Here is a 27,697-nt window from a genome sequence, read left to right as displayed (position 1 = left end):
TGACTGCTGTATGTCAACTAAAGGTGTGGGGTAGTGGAGCTGGTTATGTTTGTGCATGCATGAAGAATTAAACAGACTTTCCAGGGCTCAGAGGCAGGAGGAATAACGGAGGCCTGCCATAATTGCAGCCATATTGGGAGTAATGGCAGCGGCATGGCTCAGTGGTAGAGCATCTGCTTTGCATGCAGAAGATCGTAGGTTCAATCCCTGGGATTGGGAAACATACTATACGTGCTTGATATATTGGGAAGCCACTGCCCATCAGCATAGAGAACCCTGATGGACCAGCGGTCTAACAAGGAAGCTTCTTATATTCCTTCAACGGCTTACAAATTGCTCAGTTCTAAGCCTTGTCCTTTATGGTTGGTATCTGACAGCTGCTACAGTTTGCCAGTCCCCTTTTTGCCTTTGCCTGGTTCATTTTTCATGCTGTCTTGATGACAAGAAGCTTCCAAATTGCTGCCCATCAAAATGATCTTCTTTCTTTCTTTCCTTTCTTTTTTTCTTGAAGACTGCTGCTGTTCAGTCCTCAGGGAGTGAATAGTTTTTTAAAAAAACAAAACCAAAACATTATCATGAATCATGAAATTCTTCAGGAGAGATAAAAAGAATAGCTGTACAAACATAGTATTACTCTTTTTTTGTTGTTGTTGTTTATTCTCTCCTATCCTGTCATTGCTTTTAAAAAGCACTTTCTGCACTTACTAAACTGATGACCCTGAAAGAAGAATGCTGCAATGTAGCTTATGAATTTCAGGTTTAGCAAATAGTATAAAAGGTTTTGAATTTGTTCAAATGATGTAGAAACCATTTCTACTCAAGGAGAAACATGCTCATGATCTGCAGCAATATTTCACACCCCAAACAGCACTGATAATCTTTTTAATAAGCAGGGATTCTCTGTTTAACAGCTGCAGGATGAGTAGACACCAGTACTATGCCTTCTTCCATCACTACATCACCAAGCTGGTGGAAAGCCCACCTGTGGACCTCTGTCTGCCATGCAGATGTTAATGGCACAAAGCTTTTGCTAACAGGTGTGTTAAGCCCAATGTAACTTGCTTTGTCCGGTTACCATATTGGGTCAACTGTCTCTTGGACCACAGGGCAGAACTTTGTATGATGTGCGTGAGTGGTATTCCATTTAATAAAAGTTAATGTTTTAGAATCTGTAATGTGCATTCATTTGGCCAATGTGTAGAAAACATATGTCTAAAGCTGAATAAGCATTAGCTTTTTCTTGTTTCAATGTACATTTTGTTCCCAATGACTGGCATCTATTACCAGTCTGTATATTTTGCACTCACTGTGTTAAAAGCATAGGTACGTTAGGAATATGCATATGATTCGTTGGTGTGGGCTGCTTGCTCCATCTCATAAAGTAGGTATGTTTGATGTCAGCTAAGGCCTGTTGCTGCATCAGACTGGCATGACTACCACTCTGGAAACGGAGAGAGAGGAAACTAAATTCACTGCTGTTTCCTCAGGTTTCATGTTATCATGATCCCCTTTGTAGGCAACCTGAGATGTAGCGCAAGTCTTCACCTTTTTCTTGTTCTCATTATCTACCACAAAGGTAGACTGACATGTATAGATTAGTCCAAACAGTCAAGTAATAGATTTTTGACTCAGGGAAACTTCCTAAGTTGCATTCACTGTTGATTCAAATAGAACTGGCCCTTTAAGCCATATGGACTTTTAAAAATTGTGTTGATGATATATATCATTCTGTTGCTTTGCTTTTGGAAACTGAAGGCTTTATGATGTGGTATTGTGTTACAGAGTGAGAAACTTGCAAAGTTCTTTTTCTTCCCTCATTGTATTTTCCCTTCTAATGGTCTTCACAAGCTCATAGAGAAGATGCTGTGGAAATGGCCAGGCTGCCCGGGTACTGAGTATTAAATGGTCTCTGAAAATTTTATTAACTTGGAGTATGACCTGCATTGTCTCTGTCCCCCCCCCTTTTTTTTTTATAATTGTAGTGCCTCTTCCCATGCTTCACCAAACACTTTATCTTATGCCATAATGCTAGTTTGTGGTTCATTATTACTATAATGGCTGTTGCTGAGAAGCAGTTTCCAATATGAAGCAGATAACTTTAGCCATCCACTTGTCTGCCTGAGATTCAGAGAGCCTGGTAACAACATAGGTTTCTCCAATACATCATTGTGCCTGCACTGCTGTTCGTAGCTGCAGAACACAGCTCTTATTTCTGGCTAGAAGGAGACAGGAGCTGTTCCTTGATAAATCTTCTATCTGCATAAATGTAAGAGGAGCACAAATGAGAAGGAAGCTGGAATGACAATTGATTTTATATCGCGTCCTGTACCCTCTGCCCAGGAAGAAAGCTTGTTTACAACACCTAGTAAACCTCTTTGCTGATGCAATGGAAGACATAAGGTAATTTCTTTGTGTACCTTTGTTTTGGTAGATATATTTCAACCATTTGTTTTTATTTTTAAATCAATGTTGGTGGAGAGAAGCAGTGCATGATGTAAGACAGATTGCCACAGCCGACACGCTTCTTTGCAATTAAGCCCATCTAAATAAAATTTAGTTACATCTAAATAAAATTTATTTCTAAATACAATCATTTATGATCCATAGTTTGAGCCTTGATTTTATTTCTTTTCAGCCTTTTCTAAGATCACAGACTCCAGAGTGACATATTGATTGCCTTTAGTTTGTTAGGGTTTTGTAAACTCCATTTTATGTTGGGGTAGAATAAATATTTAGCTGCCCACACATTTCTTTCTGCCTGCTCATGTCCAGAGATATTGGGTGGCTAGAGGACAGAACTCCTGCACATTTAAAAACTCTGCAGAAGAAGGAGTTGTGGCAGGTAAAATTTGTCGTGACACCACACCAAGGTGCTGAGGGATGCTACACTCCTTTGAATTTCCTCTTCTGTACACGTGTTAAAGATACGTGATCCCTCTTATCTGCTACATCTGATCACCCTTCTCACAGAGTGTTGGTGTTGCAAAATAAAACTACAATTTCCCTTAAAAAGAATTTGAAATCCCAGCACTCCAGTCTCCAGAATTGTGTTAAATGTAGTCTTGGATCCAGATATGGGGTATTCACATATTTCCTAAGCAATGCATAGTTCTTTCATGTAATGCATATTAACTGATTTCCGTCTGCACAATTTATTTATTTTCTAACAACCCTTCTGCAAACATGGAATTATTTTTCTCCTTCTTCATTTTCTATCAGGGTAGAGTGGGAAAATCATAGCCCCTTAGGAAATTACTTACTTTTTAGTCATCCCCTAAAAACCAGAGGCATCTTTTTAATTCTTCAGTTTCAGCATAGACTTGGTCTTGAGTAAGGATGGGTAAATCTTATTTCAGTTTCTTGTTTTTTAAGTTCAGCTCACCACATTGCTGCATCAGTTTGTGATTTATTTATTTATTTATTTATTTTAAAATCCTCGTAGAAATTCATCAGCATTTTATTGTGTACACCTCCCATTATGCATATTTTTGCAAGCAAAGTTTCCTAATGTAGCACATTTTGTGTGCCATTTTCACTAATACACTTTTTGTACACTTGTTCTGGTTTGAAAACTGCAACACAACATTGGGGGAACTGCACTTTTTGAAATATAGCTGTATTTGTTTGCATATTGTTTAGGGAAGTACAAGTTAAGAAAGTTTCCTTTAAATTGTGAACCAAATTGAATCTCTTCCCCATTCCCAGCCTTGAGTATAACTTCCTAAACATGACACTAAAGCTACCAGCTTTGTGTTTCGTTTGTTTTCCTATTACACTTCCCTTTGTTACATTACACACACACACACACAACTTTAGCACTGAATATTTTTCATGTCTAAAATGAGTAAAGTTGGGAATCAAGCTTGCCTGAAAATCAGACTTCCTTTGCTTTAAAAATTTCTTCTAGCTACCTAGGATAGCTCAGTTGGTAAGGCACGAGACTCTGAATTTCAGAGTCGTGGGTTTGAGCCCCATGTTGGGCAAATTTTCCTGTATTGTAGGGGGTTCGACTAGATGACCCTTGTACCTTCCAACTCCACGATTCTATGTACTGAATCCTGTAGTGACCAGTAGGTGAGAAACTGCACATGCTCTGTTGCTGTCTCTTCAGTAATATTCAAGGAATGAATATAACATTCAAAATAGGTTCAAGACAAGGCAGTTTGTAAGTACAAACGAGGGCTGGGCACAAATGTCTTTCAGATTTCCCCACCCTATTTGTGGAAAGAGAAATGGTGGGAGGGGACTAACTTTTCCCAGGGAAAAGAGAAATTCTCTAATAGTAAGGTTAACTAATTAGCAGTGTTAGTAGGTCAGCGTCTTTCTTTTGCCCTAAAGTTGTTTTCCCCACCACCACTGCAAGTGGCAGCAGTAATACCTGTGTTGGCAACCTGACTACCATTTTGCATCTTCCACAGTGCCAGGTGTGTTGTGATCAATCCCTGGATATGTGTGTGTATGCGTGACCAGAAAAAAATGACCCTTTTCTAGATGGGGTGAGAAAAAGGAAGTACTCTTGGCCAGAAAAATGTCTTTTGAGAAATATGGACTTAGTTCTGGACCAAGGAACGGGCTTGTCACTGCCCCACCTGGTGAGACAACACCTTAGCTTAGCTCCTACCTCCTGTTTTGTCTCAGATTCGCCTATGAAAGCCTTTCTTATCAACCATGACAATTAAATAAGTACCTATATATTTAGAGAGAGAATACATTTGTATGCCAATGAGAGACAAATACTGAAGCTAGGAGCCACCATCTTCTGCTTGTTCTTCCCTGCATGCTTTGATTGTCAGCTGATCTCTTCTGCTTCAGATTGCTCCCTGCATTTTCAGGGTTCCCAATTGTGGTAATGATTCTAAATACCTCCACCTAACACACACTTCAGATCTTTGTGTAGACTTTGAGTACATGCCCCTAATGTCCCCACTTTAAATGCACCCACATTGAATGCCTAAATTGGACTTCTCTCTCTCTTCCTTCCTTCTCCTTCTTAGTGTTGCAGTGCTGATGGTTGTATTACTTAAAAGCTTTAGAATAGACTTGCATAATACATCTAGAAGCTCCCCCCCCCCCTCCGTCTGTTGCCACAGACACCATCCCTATCTTGAAATCATTTTCATCTTGCTTTTGGCCGTCTGCTTGCCTAGTAATTGTAGTGCCTGAGCCAGACTGCAGAAAGGCTTTGTGCATTTTGAAAAACAAACAAACAAACAAAGGTTTAATTGGCATCCTTTTGCTTCTTCTCATTCCCTTTGTTTAACATCCTTATGTTTCTGGCTACATGATTTATAGCTGGACATGGCAGTATGATATGTGTGTTTGTGCTCAACATTTACTTACATGTAAATCAGCAGCACTTTGTCACCCTGTCCCCAAGATCAATGTTCCTGATGTATTATGGTGCTTTAGGTTTCCCCGCAGATGCCTCTCGCCTTTCTGCCTATGCTTCAACAACTCTGGGTCTGGTAGTTCTTGATGTGGCATGTGACACATTGGGGAAGCACCAGTCTCTCTGTTTCTACAAGTCCAGGTGTAACTGCACAAGCCCACTCCCTTTGTTCTAGAGAAGCACCCAGGCCAGCAGCTCACTGTTCAGAATGTTGAGTGTTCTAACATGGCTTCTGATTGGCTCCATCAAATCTCACAAGATGGGTACATTGATACAATGATAGAGGTTTCCACAAATATCCTCAAGTGTGATTTGCAATTGTGCCCAATGTTTTCCACTATAATGTGGCTGCTTATGCTGGATTAGGCCCCTTTGGATCTCCTTCCTTACTGCCCCACCCCATAATGCAGGATCCCCAGTCAGGAGTGCTTGGCCAACAGTACCAAAAGCTGGAATGGTGTGCTTAGTGTTTACTGGCAGATCTCTGCACTGCCTTCACCGGTGCATAGATAACCTGGTTAATTATTTCTGCTGCTCAGCACTTTAGTGGCTAACAATATGGTATCTATTATTGTCATGCAGTCTTCTCTGTTATTAGGGCCAATGGCAGGTGTAGTTTTCTCCGGGAATCGTCGTTTACTGTTGCATATTGAGATGAATATAAAGATGGTATGGTTGGCAACACCGATGGCTTGAAGAAAACCATCGCCCATGAGGAAATATTAAATCAGCACCCCAGTCTCAACTGAAGTCATGGGATGTGGCACTTCTATTACGACGAGGCGGGTGAACAAATCAGAAAGAGGTAAATAACCCGTGTGTGGTCTTTCCATTCTCTGATGTGATACTTAAACAAACTTATTATCTGCATTAATTTGGAAGATACTGATTGTAGATTGGACCATCCCAGGTGGTTCTGCTGGACTGGTAGGCTAGAGGACACACTATGAAGAAGAGTCAAGAAGGTGTAGAGATAATATAGCCATCAGTTCTCTGTTTAAAGAACCTCTGCCTACCTGATTCCCCTCCATATGGTTTTAACTGCAATTCCTTTCAACCTCTGCCAGCATATATCTACTTGCTGGAACTGATGAGAGTTTAGTCAAAACCATATGGGACCAGGCGGCTTTAAAGCATCAAACCTTGGTGCCTATTTTGAGAGTCTTGGTGCAAAAGGGCACAATGTATATTAACATCTCTTAGTGCTCTCCCAAATGTTTGGCCAGGGTGTTTCTTACTATCTTGACAAGAAAGGTTTGATTAAGAGAAACTTCACAGACATGGTACGTTTCCAGTGTTAAAATGGGCTCTGTTGTGACATGCAGGGGAGGTTTGAGAAGACTTGAAGGTTTAAGAAACCAGCAAGCTGTAGTTTTATATTTTCAATGCTTTTCTTAGTGTATGGAACTCATTCTCCTAGAACTCCTTCTCAACTGCCAGTCCAATGCATATAAAGCCTGGAATTCTTGCAATTACTGTAAGGGCATTCAGGAATACCCAACAAGTTGTTTGGGCATCTGACTACTAGCCAGGATCTGAATATCTTTGGGGCAATTATCTCCCTCTAAATTAGACTCAACGGGGGTTCACGAAAAGAGGACAAGAAAAGCAACCACTTACCAATTTCAGGGTGCAAAAATGATAGAGTGCCTTTTAGAAGCATCATTTCCAATGAGCTATTGTTGGGGGTGGGGATGGAACCTAGGAAAACTGCCACCACATGCAAGGGCAGCAAAACAAAAGCTTGTGGTTTTGTTTGTTTTAAACCTATAATGTCCCATCATCAATAGTCATTGAGAAAAGGTTGGTGTATCTTTCCATTTACCATTTATGTTTGAGAAAGTCTGGGTTGAATTCGGGATGAGAAGTAAAAAGGAAAGGAAAATTCTCCACTGTGAAATTGACCTTGGCTGAGAACTCCATGCCATTACTCATAGGTTTTATTCTAGTCTGCCATCAGCATCTATTGTTTTGGTTGCCCCCCTCTGGATACCGTTGCTTAAAATCTCACCAGGAGACAGATATTTGTACCTTGTGTAGAACACAAAAGCAAGTCTTTGTGGAAGGAAGACAAAGTGATGCATAGAATTGGATTTCAGGGCCTGTCTTAGACTCAGCTAGGCCTGAAGTGACAAACACAGATTTCAATTCCGTTTCTCAGCCATCAGATGGATTGGAACCTCACTCGCAACTTATCATGGTTTACGTCAAGTCAACATCAGTCATTTATATCAGTCCTGTTTCAGTTCAGCAATGCCATCTCTCTCATACACTTTCCTGTATCTCTTCTGCAACATCTATTTGCTTCTTCTGCCATAGCAAATAGATTCTGGAAATATTGACTGTTCCTTTCGGGAATAGCCTTGACTGATGTCATTGATTCTAAGTCTCTAGAGTTTCAATTAATTGTCTTAATAACAAAGCAACACTTCTACCTGAGTGAGAATTGCAATAATCAAATCAGGAGCTGTGATCAGTGTGATGTTCCTGTGCCAGGACTCACATCGTAAAGGCAGGCTACTACTTGTTTAATATCATATGATCTATGAATCTCTCAGTACCTTTTTTTGGACCATATAGCAATCACTTGCACACAGTTTGCCTGGAGCTGAGTCTAACTGATGTGCAGTTCTTAGGCACTAATATGGTGGTGCTATTAAAATACTATCAATGCTTATTTTATAGGTAAACAAATGTTTTAAATTTTGAAAAACCCCAAAATAATTATCTACAACAATTTTTTTGACAAATTGTACTCAGAAGCTTCTGCATAAAATAGTATTTTACAACTGTGTGCCTACTGTATAATAAAATTCATTTTTTTATTGTAAAAAACTTGCATTAGTAAATAATAATGCAAGCACTATTTGCTTTATGACCTCATAATGCCCTTCCCATTGTTTCATGCAAGTTGCTATGACCAAAATACTTGGGATTTAGCAAAACTGGTACTCCGGGGCACACACTGAAACAGATTTTGAGCTGCTGTGCATCACCTGAGACTTTAACCTACCGTACATTTGTTTATATCAAATGATATTTTGTGTGTGCGAGCTTGAAAAATGTGTTTAAGATATTGACCCATGTGACTTTCATAGGCCTCTTGGCCTCAGAAGCTTTGGAATTTATTGTACAGCTGGCAATGTTTTTGAGCTGTACATTAATGCTTCCAAAGACAATCCTAGCTTTGTATCCCCTCCTAAACCTTCCCAGTATTGCCCCATCTCAGGTGTATTAAGGGAGGAGGAGCGTGCGTTAATTTAGACATCTGGATACAAATTTAGAAATAATTACTTCAATTGAAATAGAAACACACAGTGAGAAAAAAACTTCCCAGGTGGCCCTGTGTGCCTGACCATCTGCTCTCCAGGTGCTAACAGCTGATGAACAACTTCAGCTCTCCCTTCTTTTGCCTTAAACTGGACCAGACAGCCCTTCAGAGAAGAGGACTCCCAGGAAAGTAAGAAGAAACCTGCCTAAACCAAGAGTGGTATGGTCCATCATGCTGTTCCCATGGTGGCCAACCGGGTGACTGTGGAAAGCTTGTAAGCAGAGCATGGGCACATCAGCACTCTCCTGACCTGGCTGGGACACATGGAGAGCACCAGGCTGCAGAAGGTGTCTCTGCCATGAGCTTATCTCAAACTTAAAATGCAGGAGTGCTGGTAGGGTTAAAAGGGGAGCCATGATTAGCCTTCTGCGTTTTAGAGCAGGATTCACACACAGCATTTTAGAACCAAAGATCCAGAGATCTGCATAACTAGTTAATCTTCTCTTTCTGGCCCCTTCATGTCTTGGCAGCCATTAAAGCAGCTGTCCTGATTCAAAGGTGGTATCGCTCTTACATGGCCCGGCTGGAGATGAGGCGGAGATATGCCCTGAGTATCTTTCAGTCAATTGAATATGCAGAAGAACAAGCACAGCTACAGGTTTGTACTCTGTGGATTTTTCTTTGACGCAAACTGTTAGTGAGGTAGAACATGCCGGCTTTTCAGATTATATTCATCACGGATAATGTAGCTTGTAAATTTTTATTCCCTCTCACGGTTGATGCTTAAGTTTTAAGAAGATAATATAATATAATTAGTACCATGCCATTCATTTTTTGAAGCTGGTTAGTATCAGGCACATCTACAAACTGCGAAACATTATTTTCATTTATATCAGGCCTTTTTTAATAAAATAAAAAAAAGCTAATTTTGAATTGTGACACAAGCAAAGTAATGCACGTTATCATCTAAAGACACACACACACACCACTGGTAAGATCCTTAAATTTAGAGCCGGCTTTGCTCAACTGTGTCACTGTCCCTATCAATGGAGATATAAGAGGCTTGAGATTTTGCCAGGGTTGTTACCATGTAGATGGAGCCAGCGTGCTTATTTCAAATAAGGGGAAGACAAAGTAATATAATCATTTCTGCTTGTAAACTAACCGATGTCTTTTCTTATTCAGCTATCTAAGTTTTTCACATTCATGCTGGACCATTTTACTAAGGCCAATGAAACTGATCCAGGTAAGGATTGACTGAATACGTTTTCAGAGCAGTTACACGTGCGTATCTTGTAAAAAAAATGGCATGTGTATGTGTGTGTGTGCCAGTGCAGCCAAGAGCATATATGTGTGGAACTACTTATCTTTGCACATGTACCTGTAGCTAGTTGAGGAACTGTATGTTTCTCAAATCAGAAAAACCTGCATCTGTGTAGCAAATGCAATAGCAGTCAAATGGTCAATATGACTGTGCAGATGCAGCAGAAGTGGCGTGGACAATGCCAGGATACGATGTAAAAGAAAAGAAAAGCATTTCGAACTAGTTATGGATAAGTAGAAAGACTAGGAAAACAGTTTCGGAAGGGGGGTCCTATGCAATTAATGTTTGCTCAGGAATCCGGGATCAATATAAACCAGGGGTAGTCCACCTGGTCCCTACTGCCCACTAGTGGGTGGTTCAGGTGGGCGGTAGGGGCTTCTACGACACATATTACTGCAGCACTGGTGGGCAGTAAGGAAATTTCCCCATCAAGAAAAATGCATTAGTGGGCGGTAGGTATAAAAAGATTGACTATGCCTGATATAAACAATTATTTCTCTCCATCTAAAACTTTCCCCCTTTTTTTTAAAGAATATTTTTTTATTAACCTACCAATCACATCAAATCAAACCAAATTACATAAATTCCAAATTACACAGCCGAATTTTAAATTTTTGTTGGGGGTACCCATATTTCAAGTTCCGAAGGGGATCCAATCACTTCTTGCTTCTTACTGCTGTTTTAATGTCCACAAATCTAACCTTATGATATTCACAGTACTATCCAGTCCTTTCTTCTTGTTTTTCCACATCTCTTGTTGTTATTTTCATATATTTTTCCTTTCTCTTTGTGACCTCTGATAGTCTCCGCAAGCTGGTTAGAACAGTTTGTAATCCTGCGTGGATATTATTTTTTTTATCCAGTAGCCATATCCAGACGTTTTCCATATAACATCACTTCCATACATCAAAACAGTCTTAGTGTCATTAATCTTCACCAATCTGCCTCCTTTCTCAAAACCTCTGAGGAGATTCACCAGGAATGCAGTCTGAAAACAAGTCCATTCTTCCTCCCGGCTATAAATCCTTTGGCAAGATGGCGACTCCGAATTAATTGCTGTGCCATTCCAAAAGCTCTTATTGCTTCTCCATAAAGCATACTCCATAAAGCATACTTTTGGTTAAAGTTTATCTCCACACAGGCCTTAATCATCCTGCTTGGGTCAGTTCAACCGACGATTGTAATGAGGAGGGGTTCTTGTAAATCACATAGAAGGAAAGTAAAAAAGGTCCCCCCCCCCCATTCAGTCCCGTTGTCAATGTACCCAGCCTTTGGTGTATCTTCATCGTAAAATATTCCTGTTTCTCCAACCCGTCGTCTTCTTTCGCAGAGGTCAATTAAATTAGCAGACTTCACTCTCCTTCTTCACTTGAAATATGTGTATTTGCTTCTTTTGTAATTAATTATTCCAAATTGCTGCAGCTAGTGCACAATCAGAGACAGTGTCCAGGAGAGCTGAGGTCCACACGGGGGCATTCTGCCTAGGACCCTCACCCCCTTCTTTCGAATTAGGGGGTGATTTATGGGCACAGCAGGCAAGGGCAGTGTTCCCCATTTCCTTGGGGCAACAAGGGAGGCTGCCTACTCCCATAATAGCCTCTTAATTACCCCGTGTGGGTCGGAGAGATGGTATTGTCGGCCATCTTCCAATGCGCCCCTAGTGGCCCCCCCATCTAAAACTTTTCCATTGGCATCTCTAGTGGAAGATTCATGGTTTAGTCTGAAGGGGCAATTAGGATTTTTTTTTTAATGGAAAGAAAACAGACTAGAGACATACCAGGATTGGAAAAATATACAGACCGTTGAACAAGCAAAGACTAAAGTGAAGATGGCTCCACCTAGATATCAGTATCCACACATCGGGACTTTATGAAATGGACTGATCAGAAGCCAGGAGATTTAGAGAGATAAGACTTAGGTGGAATCTACACACATGTTAAATACATTGTGAAAATGCTTTTTAAAAAATCGTTTTGAAAAATGCATTGAATTTGCTATAGCTCAGTTACCATCTAGTGTCAAAATTGTATATTGCACTTTACAACACTTTCAAAACGTTTTATTTGCAGCTGTATAGCTGAGTCCTGAATTTGAAACAGTTTATATTTTAAAATGTAAGAAAATAGTCTATAACTATATGCTGAGATGGAATAAACATATGAATAGAGAAATCCCAAGAGAGGCATGGCAATGTCTGTTTGAAAAGGGTTCAAATTTCTCGACAGCTATGATCCATAAATAAATTTGCTTTAAGAAGGTGTTGGACTTCATTGAAAAGTAAAATGATCAGTAAGCCAGAAGAAAGTAAGTCCTGGATTCATCCATAAGTAAAAGGTGATTTTTCACCATATGTCATGGTTTTTGGTTTTTTTTTTGAAAGCAGTCGTATTGGCAAATGGTGGTGGGAATTATGATGGAAACATTTCAGAGACAAAGAATTAACTGATGATGTATCACTATAAAATTATTAGAGAAGAAATGGCCAAACTGGTCCCAGTAGAAACATATATTGAAAAAGAACTGGGCATAATAGAAAAAGAATCAAATTATATGCTGCCATTAAGAGTTTAAATTACATGGTATATATGAAATTGGCTTTTAGAATGCCTCTTATATATTGGTATATGTAAATGTTATGTATATATTATGCATATGTTTGTATGTGTGAAGGTATGTGGGAAAGTTTTGCTTTCGTGTTCTGTAATGCCAATATTTCAAAGTAAATAATATATATTTTTAAAAGACTAACAATCCCATTTTTCAAATAGCAGGGAGTGCACATTTGCAGTGACTGATGCTGAGAAACCAGGGACTGCGGCTCTTGTTTGGGGTTGTTAGCAAGGAAGCCAATAAATAACTCGAAATAATGTTTACTTTTAAGAAGCACTCCAAATTCTTATCACACTTAGCACATTTCAATTACAGCGTGCTCTTACGCAGAAAATGCCTCTTGGGGCAATATTTGTTCCTGACAATATTTTATAATTGTGATTTTAATGTAGGCTGCTGTGACTCAGTCTGTTTGCCATAGTCCTTGTTCCTTTATAAGTAATTAGTGGTTTTCCCTGCACAAGCTGGCATGTCCTCCAATAAATGCCAAGGTTGGTTGATAGCTTTCTTTTAAGCCATACTTGTCGAAGCTTTTCCCCTGTGGGAATTGCACATATCATACACAAAGCATAGGTGAAACATTATTCTTTAGTCCTGTGGATGACAAAAGAGCCCTCAGTAGGAAATATTAGCATGAGTAGGAGGCATGGAGTCAAGCACACTGGCTCCAGCCGAGTGTCTCCCACTTCCTCAGTTATGAGCCTTCCCTTCTTGAGCAGAGAAGGTCTGAAGAGGAAGATCAACTTGTGTTTTCTTGAACACGAATTGGACCTCATCACAATCAGAAGCCCTGTGGTTGTGGGTGGGAGGTTTATCGCCGAAACATCTGTACAGCAAAACAATAAGATTTCAGCAGCAATTTAAAATTCTCCTGTCAAGAGATTTTAACATAGACATAGATGGAAGAATTGACACTCAGTAGGGAGAATCGGCAATTAATGGAGGTAAAGGGGGGGAAACATGGCAGACATTTACCAATAATAATAATAGTTTGGGATCCCCTCTTGGACTTTTTTTGGGGAAAAGAAATGAATGACTCTGAGACACTTTGACTTAAAATAAATATTGTTTAACAGAAAGTGGAGAAGATCGTGGACTGAATGTCTTAAATAATCTTTCTTTTAAAAAATGTGACTGGCAGATGGAACATTTACTTTTCTCTAATGTTTCTTCCCCTTTTATCTTTTTACTTTTCACTCTTTCTCTTGTCTCTCCTTTCTTGTTCCTCTCTCTCTCTCTCTCTCTCTCTCTCTCTCTCTCTCTCTCTCTGCCTCCTCTTTTTGGGAGCCATATGTTTGGGATTGTGTACTCATGTGGGTGGTAGATGTTTGATGGAGAGCCCTGGGTGGGAGACAAGGAAATGTTGGTCTCCAAAGGCAAGAGGCTGGAAGGAGAAAGGAAGGTGAGAGCTGGAAGGGCTGCTACCTTCTGTGGGTGGTGGGGACTGAGAATTGCCTTTAGGAGAAGACTCCATATTTTACAGGATCTGTTTGTATTTTTTGTACCTTTCTTCGTACTGCATTGTGAAAAACTTTAATAAAAAGTTGTCACTTTCCTGATAAAGGAAAGGGCAACCAAGGAGGTTTCAATGCCAAAACTGGGCCCGCAAAACTGAGCATGACAAAGCTCTTCCTTGTTCTTACAAATGCCCAAAAGGTTCTTTGGATTTTAGTGTCTGTTATATATGTCGGCATTATGCTGAATATATCATCAATTTAAACAAATGTTCATGAACTCGTTATCCAAAGGCACATTTGTTGTCAACTAACTAAAATTTTGTAAGTTACTTTTCTGCTTCCTTTATAGATGTCAGCTCTAACTTTTTCTCCACCACCAGTGATTATACAATGAGAGAATATGAACAGACCATTGAGGTCCCTGCCTCCTACTATGGGCCCCACCTGTGTTTCCCCCTCACTGTTGCTGACACTGATGTTCTTCTTCAGGCTTTCAAGCACCGACAGGCAAGCTCAGACCAATGGTTAAATGGATTTCCCTTTTATTTTTATGGTCTCTCTAAAAGTCTCAGCTGATAATCGTAAGGGCATCTTAGACACCATTAAGACAGCAGGGCGTGGAAGGCTAATGTGCATCATGGTGGGGGGAAAGGAATTTGTAAGCACTTCATATGCGCATATTGAAAGAGATGAACAATGGTGCATTTAGTTATTTACCAAAATAATGGTATGCCAGTTTTCCAAATGTTCAAAGGAGCTTACATTGAAAACAATTACAAGAAAGCACATGTAATAGCAGAAGCAAAACTGAGGAGTGGAGATGAGGGGTCTTTTGTTAGGGGGTTGTTGCTATTTTTGATACTAATTTTTTGTATCTTTCTTTTAGTTCTTATTATGATTTATGTGGGCATTGTTTAATTTGATTGTGCACTTTTTGATGTTTTACTTATTATTTATTACTACTTTTGCTAGGTTTGTAATTATGTAGTTTTTTCATGTAGCTGCCTTGAGCATGGTTTTAATCAGGCATCCCCAAACTCGGCCGTCCAGATGTTTTGGGACTACAACTCCCATCATCCCTAGCTATCAGGACCAGTGATCAGGGATGATAGGAATTGTAGTCTCAAAACAGCTGAAGGGCCGAGTTTGGGGATGCCTGGCTTTAATCATGGAAAGGTGGCATATAGATAAAATTATGTATGTATGTATTCTGCCTGGATAGCTCATTGAGTTAGAGTATGGTGCTGATAACGCCAAGGTTGCAGGTTCAAACATTGTATGGAACACCTGCATATTCCTGCATTGCAAGGGGTTGGCCTAGATGATTCTCAGGGTCGCTTCCAACTCTACAATTCTGTGATCCTCTTAAACAGAACAGGCCTCAACTGACAGCTTTACGAAAAGGTTGCTCTGCCAGCCCTGTTCCTGTTGAAAGGCTGTTTATTCACCCCAATACATTCATCAGAGAAGAAAACATAATTCTTTCCACTGCCACGCTTTTTTAGCAATTGCTTAGTCATTCTTGGCACTTGCTGCTCTTGAGAGCATTTGGCGCAGGAGACTCACACAGCCCTATGCTTTCCATTTCTTTAGCTATAATGGGATATGGTTTAATTTGAAAGAACGGACATTGTAAAGCTGGATATCCCATCCCATGGCATTTCTGCTTCCTTTGATCTGTTGGCCACTAAAACTGAACTCCGCAGTCTCTGGGTATACCTACTGCTGTTCTGGCAATATCAAGAAGCGCATTAAAACAATAGGGCCAGCGGGATACATTACTGAACATAGGAAGTTGGCTTATGTTGAGCCAGACCAGTGGTCCATCTAGCTCAGTGTATACACTGACTGGCAGCAGCTCTCTAGGGTTTCAAATGGGGGATATTCCCAGCTCTACTTGGGGATGCTGGGAGTTGAACCTGGGATCTTTTGCAAGCAAAGTGGATGCTGTACCACAGAGCTACATCCCTTACACAGACTTACAACCCAATATTGAAAGTATGATCCCTGCCTTGCTTGCCTTTTTCCACCTGACCTGGGAGGGTGGGGCCTGGACTGACTCCAGCTACAAAAGCTGAGGCTGCTGTAGAGGCCAGAGGCCATCTTGGCTGTGAGTCCTGGAAGGCCTGCTCCTTGCCTTGCTGGCTCCCTGTCCCCTTGCCTGGCTGAGGAAGGCAGTGGCCTGACTGACTGACTCCAGCTATGAAAGCTGAGGCTGAGTTTTGCTTAGGGGTTTCTGTTATTGATATCAATTTTTTGTATCTTTGTTTTAGATATTATGATTTATGTGGCATTTGTTCAATTCGGTTATGTGCTTTTTGATGTGTTTTATTCCATGTTTAAGCTACTTTTGTTATATGTGAAGTCATGTAAATCTTTTCATGTTGTAAGCCACCTTGAGCATGGTTTTACCTGGTGAAAGGTGGCATACAAATAAAATTATGATTCTTAATATAGTATGGGCACCAACGCTGCTACTGCATTAGAGATGTCCCCCATCTCCATGCTCATCTGTGCAGTGACGATCCCCCAAGTCTGCAGTCATGACTGGAAAATGTTTGTCACGCTGACAAGAACTGTGTGCAAGCACAAAGCTCACTGGGTTTTGGTGATGGAGTTCTTCCAACGACTCTCTGTTAATATATCATTTAGAGCCAGTGTGGTGCAGTGGTTAAGAGCGGTAGTCTCGTAATCTGGGGAACTGGGTTCGCGTCTCCGCTCCTCCACATGCAGCTGCTGGGTGACCTTGGGCCAGTCACACTTCTTTGAAGTCTCTCAGCCCCACTCACCTCACAGAGTTTTGTTGTGGGGGAGGAAGGGAAAGGAGAATGTTAGCCGCTTTGAGACTCCTTCGGGTACTGATAAAGCGGGATATCAAATCCAAACTACTCTTCCTCTTCTTCTTCTTCTTCTTCTTCTTCTTCTTCTTCTTCTTCTTGCATGACTCCGTACAGCACCTCCACGCCCGATATGTTCTCCAGCTGCTCCATGAGACCAGGAAGGTCCTTCAGCAGATGCCAAACATCACACACCTCTCCACCTCTTATACCAAGGAAATAACCATCTGTGGTGAGTTCTCCTTAAGAGAAATGTGGCACCGGGTTGATATCTAAAGTATATTGTGAATCTGTAGGACTGTCTAGCATTTGTGGTTGCAGGCCCAGACGCTGTAGGGCCAAGGCAATATGTAGGTGCAATAAACACAGGACAACCAAAAGGAGATTTAAGCAGGCCACAGCTTTATTGATTACAGGTGTCAGCAGGTTTGGGCGTAGGCATTGGGTGTGTATCCTGACTCAACCAGCCTGCCTACTGGTTGATTTTTGGCAGGGATAACCAAGGTTAAGGGTCGCCCTATGGCATACATCAAATTGGGGTGAACCCCCTCCCTGCAACCACCATTTTGAGGGTGCTATGGCCCATCAGCCCCTGTCTGTGCATCCGGACAGAAATGAACCCCTCCCCCAGCTATGCCTAAAGTAAGCCTTAACCCACCTTGGCCAGGCCAGACCACAACTCCCACTCCCCACCAGCCAGCGGTAAGTGGTCTTTATAGCTGCCATTGGAATGTTACACTTCCCCAACCCCCTCGCAGTACAAATCCTTCCTGTCTTCCCTTTATTATTGGGGGGGGGGTGGAAGGCTGATGACTCATCGCCTGGCATTTTTAAAGTAAGCCGAACACTTCCTCCCATTTTTTCCCCCTGTCAGATGTTGCTGGGTGAGTCAGTGACTAAATCTGGCAAACTTTTAAGAAAAGAGCTGCTTTTCCATCTGTAAAATGCTACTTTGTGTGGTAAATAATTTCTTTCACCTCTTGCCTTCCCGCAAGTGCTTCAACAAACGGTTCGCGAACATGATCATGATAGAAGAAAATCCCAGTTCATTGATACTTCTTCTGGGGACACACACACACACATATCCACACTGTGATGAAAATGAGCAAACCAATGATGCATTCTCTCTCTCTCTCTCTCTCTCTCTCTCTCTCTCTCTCTCTATCCCTCCCCCCCCCCCATATATGGATGTCTCAGTGGGGAAATGTTATGCAGTCTTTGTTCTGAGGGGGTGTATATTTAGAGAGAGAGAGAGAGGCCGAACATTAAAGTGCATGTTCTTTCTCTCATGCAGAAATTCAGAAAGCAATCTTCTTTTTTATTTAATGTTTGATTGAAAGTATTTCAGTTGAACAAAAGAAAAGAAAAAGAAAAGGTGCATAAAAAGAGAAAGTAAAGTATGTATCACTAATATATGCAAACAACTACAAATTCATATGTGGTTGTCTAGTATATGGGTATATGTATTATAAGCAATCTTCCTTTTCTTAAGAAGAAAAACCACAGAGTGAAACTGGAGGCAAAATGTTTTGTCCTGAGCTTTGGGGATCCATTTGGAGCCCAAATAAAATTGCTTTGTGGCCATGGATCACCAATTGGCCACCTGCATAAAGAGTCAGCTAAAGATGGCAACATTTAAGTGCCTCTCAGTCATCTGGCCTTGATTACACTGCCATACAGGGGTGAATGGATGGGATTGGACTTCCTGGATTTGCTTGAGGAGACCCACTTGCAAGACAGCACTAAATGGTTACTAGTAATAATTAGTCTCTCTCTTCAAATCAAGAGAAGACGCGCACACAAAATAAATTAATTATACTGCTGCAGGTGCAGAGAGAAACCAAATTTTAATAAAAGATGCTTCAAGCATTCAATGCAGTAATAGATAAGATATCTTTTATTTACAGGTTTATACCATTGAATGAGCTTTAGTAAGCAAGAACAAAATATCCTTAGACTTCTACACACACACACGTATGTGTGTGTATGTGTGGCCTTGATAATCAATGTACATACATCCTCCAATGGGTGTCCTCATTTGCACAATTGAATGAGCATCTGAGAGATTTTTTTGATGTGTCCTTCAAGCAAATAATAGTCTTCATGCTCAAAACATCCTTAATGACAGATGAAAGTGTATTTTTTTACTGAAGTTTGAGCCAAAATGATGATTGCCACAAAACGAGATCTATGTCACTTCCGTCAAATCCTTTTTAACTTTCTACATTGAAACAGGCATTAAATATTCATCTGGTTCATGTGTAGCATATGTGAGAGTTCCTTTAATGAGCATCATTTAAACCCCACTAAATCCAAATCCAATTTATTATTTCATAGTAATATTTGTTGGGTTGGGCTTAATATGTTCCATATTACGAAGCTAATGTCCCCCCCCTTTCTATTTTAAAGTCCTAAAATAGCTTCTTCCCATTTTAAATTCCATTAAGACTCCTTTCCATTTTCAATATGACCCCCCTCCCTCTTGAGAGCTTTCTCACCCTGGTCATATTTGCCTAGAAAAGAGCAGTGTAGTGTTTAGGATTCACTTGCATCGTCACCAACAACTCAAGTGTCAGTGTTAACTAGTATACTAAACAAAATTTTTAAAAATTACATTTGTTGTTCTCCTCATTTTTGCCTCTGACCCTGACCACCATTTCCATGTGGCACTCGAAAGGTTGCCCACCAAGGAATGTAGCCCTCAGGGTGAAAAGGATTTTATACAGTGGTACCTCGGGTTAAGTACTTAATTCGTTCCGGGTGTCAGTTCTTAACCTGAAACTGTTCTTAACCTGAAGCACCACTTTAGCTAATGGGGCCTCCTGCTGCCCAATTTCTATTCTTATCCTGAAGCAAAGTTCTTAACCTGAAGCACTATTTCTGGGTTAGTGGAGTGTATGTAACCTGAAGCGTATGTAACCCGAGGTACCACTGTAATCTTGTTCTTCAAATAGCAGTTTGAAAGGGACCATTAAGCCTCGGCTGCTTCCTCATACATTCCCTGTTGCTTCCAACACAGCTTCCCAATGCTTTTTGGTAGTGGGTGGGCAGTTAAGCAGTTGCACCTGCTGTGTTTCATATTATGGTTTCATACATATGTGTGCATAGTTTCACAAAATGTCTACTGTAAGCAGTTGGTCCACAGGGAATGCAAAGTGCTCCCCTGAGGAATTGGATTCAGGAGTTGACCACCATGCAGTTAGTGCTTCATACCATTGCTTTACAACCCTTCTAAACATGCATGAGCTCTAGGAAACAATAATCACTGTTTGCTTCCAGTCTTGCGTATTCTACCTGCCCAATTGGTGGTCCCATGGCCCGACTGTGAACGTTTGTGTTCTTTCTAGGCGATCTTCATGGAAAGCTGGATGACCTTTTGCTGATTTTCTACAAAGTAAGTAAATTTGGCTTTGCTGTTTCCTAATGGTGCCTCAACGCTACTGGATTCCATTAGCAACTGTGTGTATATATAGAGAGAGAGATCACCAGCACTTTGTGGTATCAATTTTTGGCCCATGGCCATCTTTCCGTTCTCCACACTCAGTTAATCAGGACTGAATGTCGACTGAAGGGCAAAATCTGCAGGGGACTGGAGGGTATCGAACCTCAACGACGATACTCCTTGCGATTTTTGTGAAGTATAAACAAAGGGGGGAGGTGAGAATCTCCCAAAGCCTCAGGTGATCTGTTGTTCAAACTGTCCATGAGGGACAGAAGCTTAACCTTATCCATGCTGTGTAGCATGATCTCCATTGGGAGCTTTCAGGGAGGACAACTTCCCCTAACTCTCTGATAATGACATATGTATCATATTGCTACTGCCCTCTAAGCATGGTGCATTGATGGACTGCCCACTAAAGTTTATAGTCCCAGATTCAGATTACAGTGTGGCTTGTATTTCTTTCATTTTGCTTCCTCAAATTGCACCATGTACAAGCCTTTGGAGGGGATGGGGAAGGGTGGGTGGATGGGAAACAGCTAAAGGCCGTAAGTGATGACCCTAACATTGTCTGAAGCCAGTTAAACTAGATAACATGCCTTTAATTCTTTTTAATGGCTTCTCTTAAGAATAACACCTTGGCTTAATTAAAGTGTGCAAGTTTGGAGACACTTCCATTCACTGCACTAATCATTGTTAAATGATGCCGTTTCCCATCATGTTCCTCAAAAAAGAACCCCAAACCCGTAATATTTTAAATTGCCAGTTGCTAAATTAGCCTGTGTTAAATTGATTCTATGCATATAGACATCCTGGAGCGGAATTAAAAGGCAGATTGACAAAGGGAGCTAATTAAGCGCAAACCCAGAAGGCACTCTAATGAGGCAGTGGCAGCAGCAACCCCCTATTCCACTCACCATTGGAAAGCTGTCTTCACTCTCGTTGCCTGCTGCTATGGATTTTCATTTCATCCCCAGCCTCGAAAAGGGCATTAGCAAAAGCCAGGGAAGTGTTCGAGGAAAGCAAGGGGAAGCAAGCATGCTGCATAATATATTGTATTTTAAAGTAAATTGGATTTTCACATTTGAAATGTAAATGCAATGTCAAATGTAAAGGTGTATTAAGAGCTGGCGCTGCAAAAAAAAAAAAAGCTTTTCAGGTTCCATAAACGTTGATTGCAGGCATTTTGAGAACCTGCTAAAATTCATTCGACAAAATTTCATTCTACTGCTCCTCCTTGGACTTCTGGGCGGCTTATGATATATATGACGTCTAGGCAGGGGGCAGAGCAATTGGAACAGAGTTAGATACGTTGCATGACTAGGGCTCAGCTTCATCAACATTCCCTTCCTTTCAGCCTCAGATTTGTCTATGATCATTATGGGAGATTGGAAGAGGAGCCCAAAGAACCATTGCGGTGTAGTGGTTTGAGCAGGGTGGCTACGTCCAAGCCCAGGGGCCTGAGAGATGTAACCCGCCCCCCTGCAAAGCAAATGTTTCCAGCTTCTCCTACTAATTTTGGCAGCAGGAGAACATCCTCCCTCCCACAAAAAATGTGGACACAAAATCCTTCCCTCCCCAGCCATCAGATCGATTACTTTATGAGTGGGGGAGAAAAATCAGATCAGCTGAGGAAGGGAGGCTCCCCTGTGTGTGTGTTGATGACTGTGTGTGTGTGTGTGTGTGTGCAGGAGTGTGTGGGGTGGCTACATACACTTTTTGTCAGACCACCCCTGGGCCTACAGGCCCTGGAGGTATAACCCAAAAAGGTTCATCACTGCTTGGTTAGAGTATTGGACCAGGGTTTAAATGCCCACACAGTTGCACAGCTCACTGGGTGGACGACCGTGTACCAGCCATTCATCCTCTTAGCTTAACCTACCTCCTATGGATCTTGTGGTGATAAAATTGGGGGACACAGGGAAGAAGAACGTATGCTGACTTGAACTCCTTGGTCATAGGGTAGATGCACACCTAACCATTGTTTTCCACAATTGGTTAGGACAAGCATAATAAAGAATTCCTAAATGGTTCATATAAAAGTAATATAAAATGAATAGTTTTATGAACTGTGCGGACATGGCAGCTCAAGGTGAACATAAGTAAAACCATCCCTGGTGTCCTCCGTCTGTCACCAAGGACCTGATGCTCACCTGGGCACAGGTGCAGCTACTAATGTGATATGGCAGTACTACAAAAGAGATGTTGACATCAGTGAGGAGGTGAGGCCACCTACAGCTCTGCATTGCCCTGTTGACCGGCCGACTCTTGTTTTGCGATAATTAATATCTGTTGTACTTGCACATGTTGTTGTCGTTTTTCTTCTTCTACAGAATGGACTTCCTTCAGAGGAAAACCCCTACATTTTTAATGGGGATTTTGTGGACAGAGGGAAAAATTCCATAGAAATACTCATAATCCTGTTTGCCTTTCTACTCGTCTACCCTAACCACTTGCACTTGAACCGAGGAAACCATGAGGACCATATCATGAATCTTAGGTATCGCCATTGTTCAGCTAGCTAGCTAGATATATTACCTTTCATTCGCCTAATCTACATATGTTGTCTTCCCGAAGCCTCCAGTTGAAACAGTTGATCTGATAACTGTAATTTTTAATTAACTTGTAATTTTTGCTCAGATTTCAGATCAGTAGATACTGTCTATGAGCTCCCTCTACACATGTTACTGTAGCTTAGTATAAAGGAAAGTAAGAATCAAATTATTGTGCATTTTGGTTAGAATTTGGACTCCGTTTACTCTTTAGAAATGGTCTTGGCATCTGAAGGTTGTGGCAACATTATCTTTAGGTTAAGGCAGAAGCATTGTGTTATTTTATGGTTCAGCATTTCAATATACAGAAATGCTGGAAAAGAAAACCTTATTTTTTATTTCTTTTGCTTTAGATAAGAGGTGGGAAGGAAGGAGTTTGGAACATAATGGTAGATCTCTGTAGCATTTCAGCAAGGACTCTAAGTTAATTTACTATGGCAACAACAAAATTAATCCGCCCACCACATCCCTGGCTCTGTCTTATACTGCTGAAAGTAGATCCCACAAGCCTGAAATCTGCTCACCCCTGTTTCAGACCATGCACTGGACAAAAACTGTACCAGAGTGTGGAAAAGTTCCTTGATGCATACTGATAAAATAAGTGGGAAATCTGTATATGGGGTGCAGATACAGAAATATGCAACAGAAATATCCTACAATTCAAATCTGATTTCTGTTGTCTTGCTATACTCTGGTAATGGATCTCCCCTCTGTTATAAACCTATAATATAGAAGAAAGAATTATCTCTTACATATAGGTACATAGAGAGTGCGATCCACTATTGAAATGACCTTTAACTTGTTTCAGATATGGTTTCACAAAAGAAGTTATGAAGAAGTACCAGGTAAATATTTGGCTGTCTTTTGGTAGTGGCATCAGGTTAGCAACCTCATCTTTTAGCTAAGTGATACAGACTGCATTCCTTGCATTTCAAAGCCCTAACCTAATTTTATGGACCTTAGTTCTGTAAAGAATATTGAACTCAGAGATGTTTTAAGCGTTACCCATGAGTAAGTATGGGGAGTAAACTGAATTCAGTTTGCATTTAATGGTGAACTTACCCAATTTACATTTTCTGAAACGATATGTGAACTGAAACTCAGCGATCCTTCAAAATTCACATGTTCTTGACTTTTGCTATACAGTTGTCCAGCCAAGTAATGTGTACAAAAATGCATATACTAGTGTAAAGTGTGTGTGTGTGTGTGTGTGTACATGCATATATTAGTGAATATAACATGCAAAAAAAAAACAGGGAAATTTGTATATCAAGTAAAATATGTATATTATGCAAAATTGCATACAAATGTGTAAAAAATTGCACTAAAATGATGAATTTTCATGAGCACTTTAAAAAATGAATGTGGAAATGTGGAGTATTGAGCTTAAGAATGGAAAAGTCAGAAATAGAGAGAAACCAAAAGTGGTAGATTCATTAATCCCTGCTCACAAGAACCCCTTTATTTCCCCCCATGTGCTCAGCAGTGTAGCTAGCCGCTTGGGTACCTGGGGGGGGGGGGGGGGCGGGCCAAGGCGACTCGGAGATGGGGCAAGCATACATAGATTTACAAATAGTTTTCACTTCATTATTTTATGGCTTTGAGAAACCACCCACGAAGCACATCAATTTGCTATTATTTCAGGGACCTTCTGATTGTTACCTTTATTTTCACTTCATAGTGCTATGGAACAGCAATTTTACATCTTCTGGAAGATGTCTATAGCTGGCTTCCTCTTGCAACTATAATTGACAGCAAAGTTCTTATTTTACACGGAGGGATATCGGACACTACTGATTTGAATTTCCTTAATTTATTTCAGAGAAACAAGGTAAGGTGTTAAACTCGCAAGACACTCTTTTTCTTTAGTTCTGCTCTTTTTGGCTCCAATCCATCTCACCAACACACAAATGCTATTGAAATCAATGAGAATTAACCTTGTGTATCTTAACTCTTTTATGTAAACATGCCATTAGCATTTTGAAAATTTAAAGGAGTAAACCTTTAACGGATTAAAAAAAAATGCCTTAGTTTGTTGCATTATGTGGCCCTAGTACATACTTTCTCTAGACCATACCTTAAGGCTAATAGTCACCTTAACAATATTTCAAGGGGTTAATCGTGATTTTTAGTCCAGGCACATAATGGCAAGAGCTGTGGTTTGGCTCCATCATGCTGCACTGTACAGCGCCTAGTTCTCCATGCCTTATCGCTCTCCTTCCAGTACACATCAGCAACATAATGTATTTGGAAACTGGGAGGGCAGTGGTGCTTCACCTCTGAAGCCCCAAGGACTGGCACTGCCTGGGGGGAGAGGCAGTGCTGCAGCAATAGCCTCCCAGCAATGAGATTGCTATCACTTACTGGGGAGGTGCGGAAAAGTGGCAAGGTGAAGAGGAGGTCTGGGCTGCATCAGCAGAGAAAATCCAGTGCTCATATCGTTGTCCCCGCAACCCTGGTCTCACTGCTGCGTCCCTCCTTCCAGTAACTGGGAGTGGTGCCCCTGCCAGGAGACTATTGCTGCCTCACCGGGTGAGCTGCTCCACTCCTTGACCATTGGCCAAAGTTCATTAAAGATAACACACTTTCAGGGCTAAGGTAATTTACTTTTGTGCAGATCTCCATTGTGGTCAACACTTGTTTATGAATTGCTTCTCACCTATACCTGGTAGATCAGCTACTATATTTTCACTTTCATGGTCAGAATTCAGCAATACGCCTGTGCTGATCTAGACCAATAAATGGTGATCATTCATTTTGTCTTTTCAGCTGAAGTCTGTGCTGAGGCCAGTGAAGTCAAATGCAGAGACAGTCTGTAAGCCACGTGGAGCTAGCCTTGTAGAAACCTGTTCCCACCGGACGGAGGCCACGAAGTCCCTTTCCGGGCAGGACATCTCTCTCAAAGAGGCCACGAGGTCCACATCAGCACCTAGCAAGAGAAGGCGATACAGTAGGGATGTGTCTGATGGCAAAGAGCATCTTGGCAACCTCCCTGGCAGAGGCAGTTCTAGTCTTCTTCCAGAGGTGCAATATCTTAAGCCTGGCAGTGTTACCACACCGCACACATCCTCAGAATTAACAACAAAGGAGTGGAAGCAAGTATGCCAAAGCTGTATATAAGAGTCTTTCCCCTCCTCCACAAATATTGGCTATTAAAATGTTAACATTTGAGAAATAATTTTAAAAACAAACCAACTCGGAAACAAGCTTTTGAGATAATGTAATGGGCATGCTAATTACTTTAGTATCAAATTATAGTTGCTAGAAGCTTGCAGACAAAACAAAATGGCTGGTTTGTCAAGTCAGTATGTGAGCGCTTAAATGAACACCCATTCGTGCTTTGAGGATGATGTTGGGCTGAATCAAAAGGGTATAAGGGTCCGAGTTCCTTCACAGAATGGGTTCTCCGATGGTATACTCTATAGGTGTGCTCCCCCTCTCTCATCATGTGAGGGGTGATTGTTTGAACACCCCTTATATAAAACACAGTCTGAGTTTAGTATTCCCCCTGCCCTCACCCTCAATCCTCTTTCATCTACCTTTGCCTTTTTGCAATACAATGCCTATTTGAATACTTCCTTTAGCTCCCTTGCCTCAGGGCTCCTTGCACTTTAGTTTCCTTGCCACCTGGAATCCCTTCTCAGATACCAAGGCACTTCCTGACCATCACTGTTGAGATCCAGTCACATGTTGGCAAATTCAGGCTGCACAACAAACTGCCTTCCCCAAGAGATCAGAATTTTTGCAATAAGGAAAATACTGTAGTGGGAAAGGCCCTTGTTTTGATGTAAGGTCATCTAATCTCCCCACATAGAAACTAGAACAAATGTTTATTAAATTTCCAGTGTTGCCTAATCTTCCTATGAACAAATTAGGACATATGCTCAGCAAACAGGTTTGTCTTGATGCCCCCCTCAGGCAACCTCCCCCAAATCCAAAGACTTTGTGAGGTTTAACTGCAGCCAAACAGATATCTTTTCCTTTCCCTCAGAGAGACTGAACTGCAAACATTCCTTATGTGAGCCAACATTCTGTGCCACCATACCAACTTACCTATTCAGTGTCATAAGGTTTTACCACCACTAGTACAATAACATTATATTGTTTTGAACTAAACCCAGTTAGGATGCTCACATCCCGATGATTCATATTTCTTTCTAAGGGTTTTATTCAACATAGTGCTGTCACAGCAAGGGTTTCCAATAGGGCAATGCGACTTTCCAGTCTTAGGAGTCCCCCCAAGCCTCTGGAGTAGATTTAGGGAGAGTATAGGGAGAGGACGGGGAGGGAGTCCCATTACATGCTGTGATGGGATGACCTTGTAGATACCCGCCAAACTCTGCTTTTTATTATTTACGTTGCTCCAGCGATGGATGGTCACTAGCATTTTGTTTAATTGCTATTGAAAGGTGGTGGATATTCTCTGGAGTGACCCGAAACATCAGAATGGATGCACACCAAACAAATTTCGAGGAGGAGGTTGTTACTTCGGACCAGATGTTACTGCCAGGTTGCTAAGACGTTATAATTTGAAAATGCTCATCCGGTCTCACGAATGCAAGCAGGATGGGTATGAGATCAGTCATAATGGAAAGGTAACCAGAAATTTACAGATTAAATTTCAGAGTCTTCACAGCTTCATTTATTGTAAGTCTCTCGGCTTTTCTGAGTAAGGCAGGAGCTTCTGTCTGCCAGATACAAGTCACTAACCATATTTGTGTGGTACTTGTGATCAGCACAGAGTCTTTGTCGTCTACTAGGCCCCATCTGCAGTATACATTGAAGGCAGTCTTATACCACTTTGACTTCCCCATAAAT

General features: G+C 41.1%; 2 protein-coding genes across 5 annotated transcripts in view; one reads left to right on the top strand and one right to left on the bottom strand.

Moving 5' to 3' along the window:
• RS1 (retinoschisin 1) overlaps positions 1–4,167 on the bottom strand; it is a 39,685-nt gene extending 35,518 nt beyond the window's left edge. The window contains exon 1 of one of the 2 annotated variants that reach the window (XM_083439482.1): positions 4,028–4,167. The gene's annotated coding sequence lies outside the window, so the exon portion shown is untranslated. Of the gene's footprint in view, positions 1–3,260; positions 3,371–4,027 lie in introns of those variants that run through there. The other variant, XM_083439481.1, reaches the window with a different exon arrangement.
• PPEF1 (protein phosphatase with EF-hand domain 1) overlaps positions 1,942–27,697 on the top strand; it is a 40,413-nt gene continuing 14,657 nt past the window's right edge. For 2 of the 3 annotated variants that reach the window (XM_083439430.1, XM_083439429.1), the window contains exons 1-12: positions 1,942–2,400; positions 5,972–6,194; positions 9,191–9,318; positions 9,846–9,906; positions 14,401–14,558; positions 17,006–17,120; positions 20,236–20,282; positions 22,661–22,827; positions 23,688–23,724; positions 24,561–24,710; positions 25,649–25,978; positions 27,289–27,474. In XM_083439430.1, coding sequence (XP_083295556.1) covers positions 6,143–6,194; positions 9,191–9,318; positions 9,846–9,906; positions 14,401–14,558; positions 17,006–17,120; positions 20,236–20,282; positions 22,661–22,827; positions 23,688–23,724; positions 24,561–24,710; positions 25,649–25,978; positions 27,289–27,474 — 1,431 coding nt within the window. In that variant the 5' untranslated portion in view covers positions 1,942–2,400; positions 5,972–6,142. Of the gene's footprint in view, positions 2,401–5,971; positions 6,195–8,327; positions 8,850–9,190; positions 9,319–9,845; positions 9,907–14,400; positions 14,559–17,005; positions 17,121–20,235; positions 20,283–22,660; positions 22,828–23,687; positions 23,725–24,560; positions 24,711–25,648; positions 25,979–27,288; positions 27,475–27,697 lie in introns of those variants that run through there. The other variant, XM_083439431.1, reaches the window with a different exon arrangement.

This window comes from Podarcis tiliguerta (genome assembly GCF_965153285.1).
Source record: "Podarcis tiliguerta genome assembly, chromosome: 4".
Lineage (NCBI taxonomy): Eukaryota > Metazoa > Chordata > Lepidosauria > Squamata > Lacertidae > Podarcis > Podarcis tiliguerta.
The sequence above is the reverse complement of the archived record's forward strand: the minus strand, read 5'-3'. Positions and strand labels throughout refer to the sequence as shown.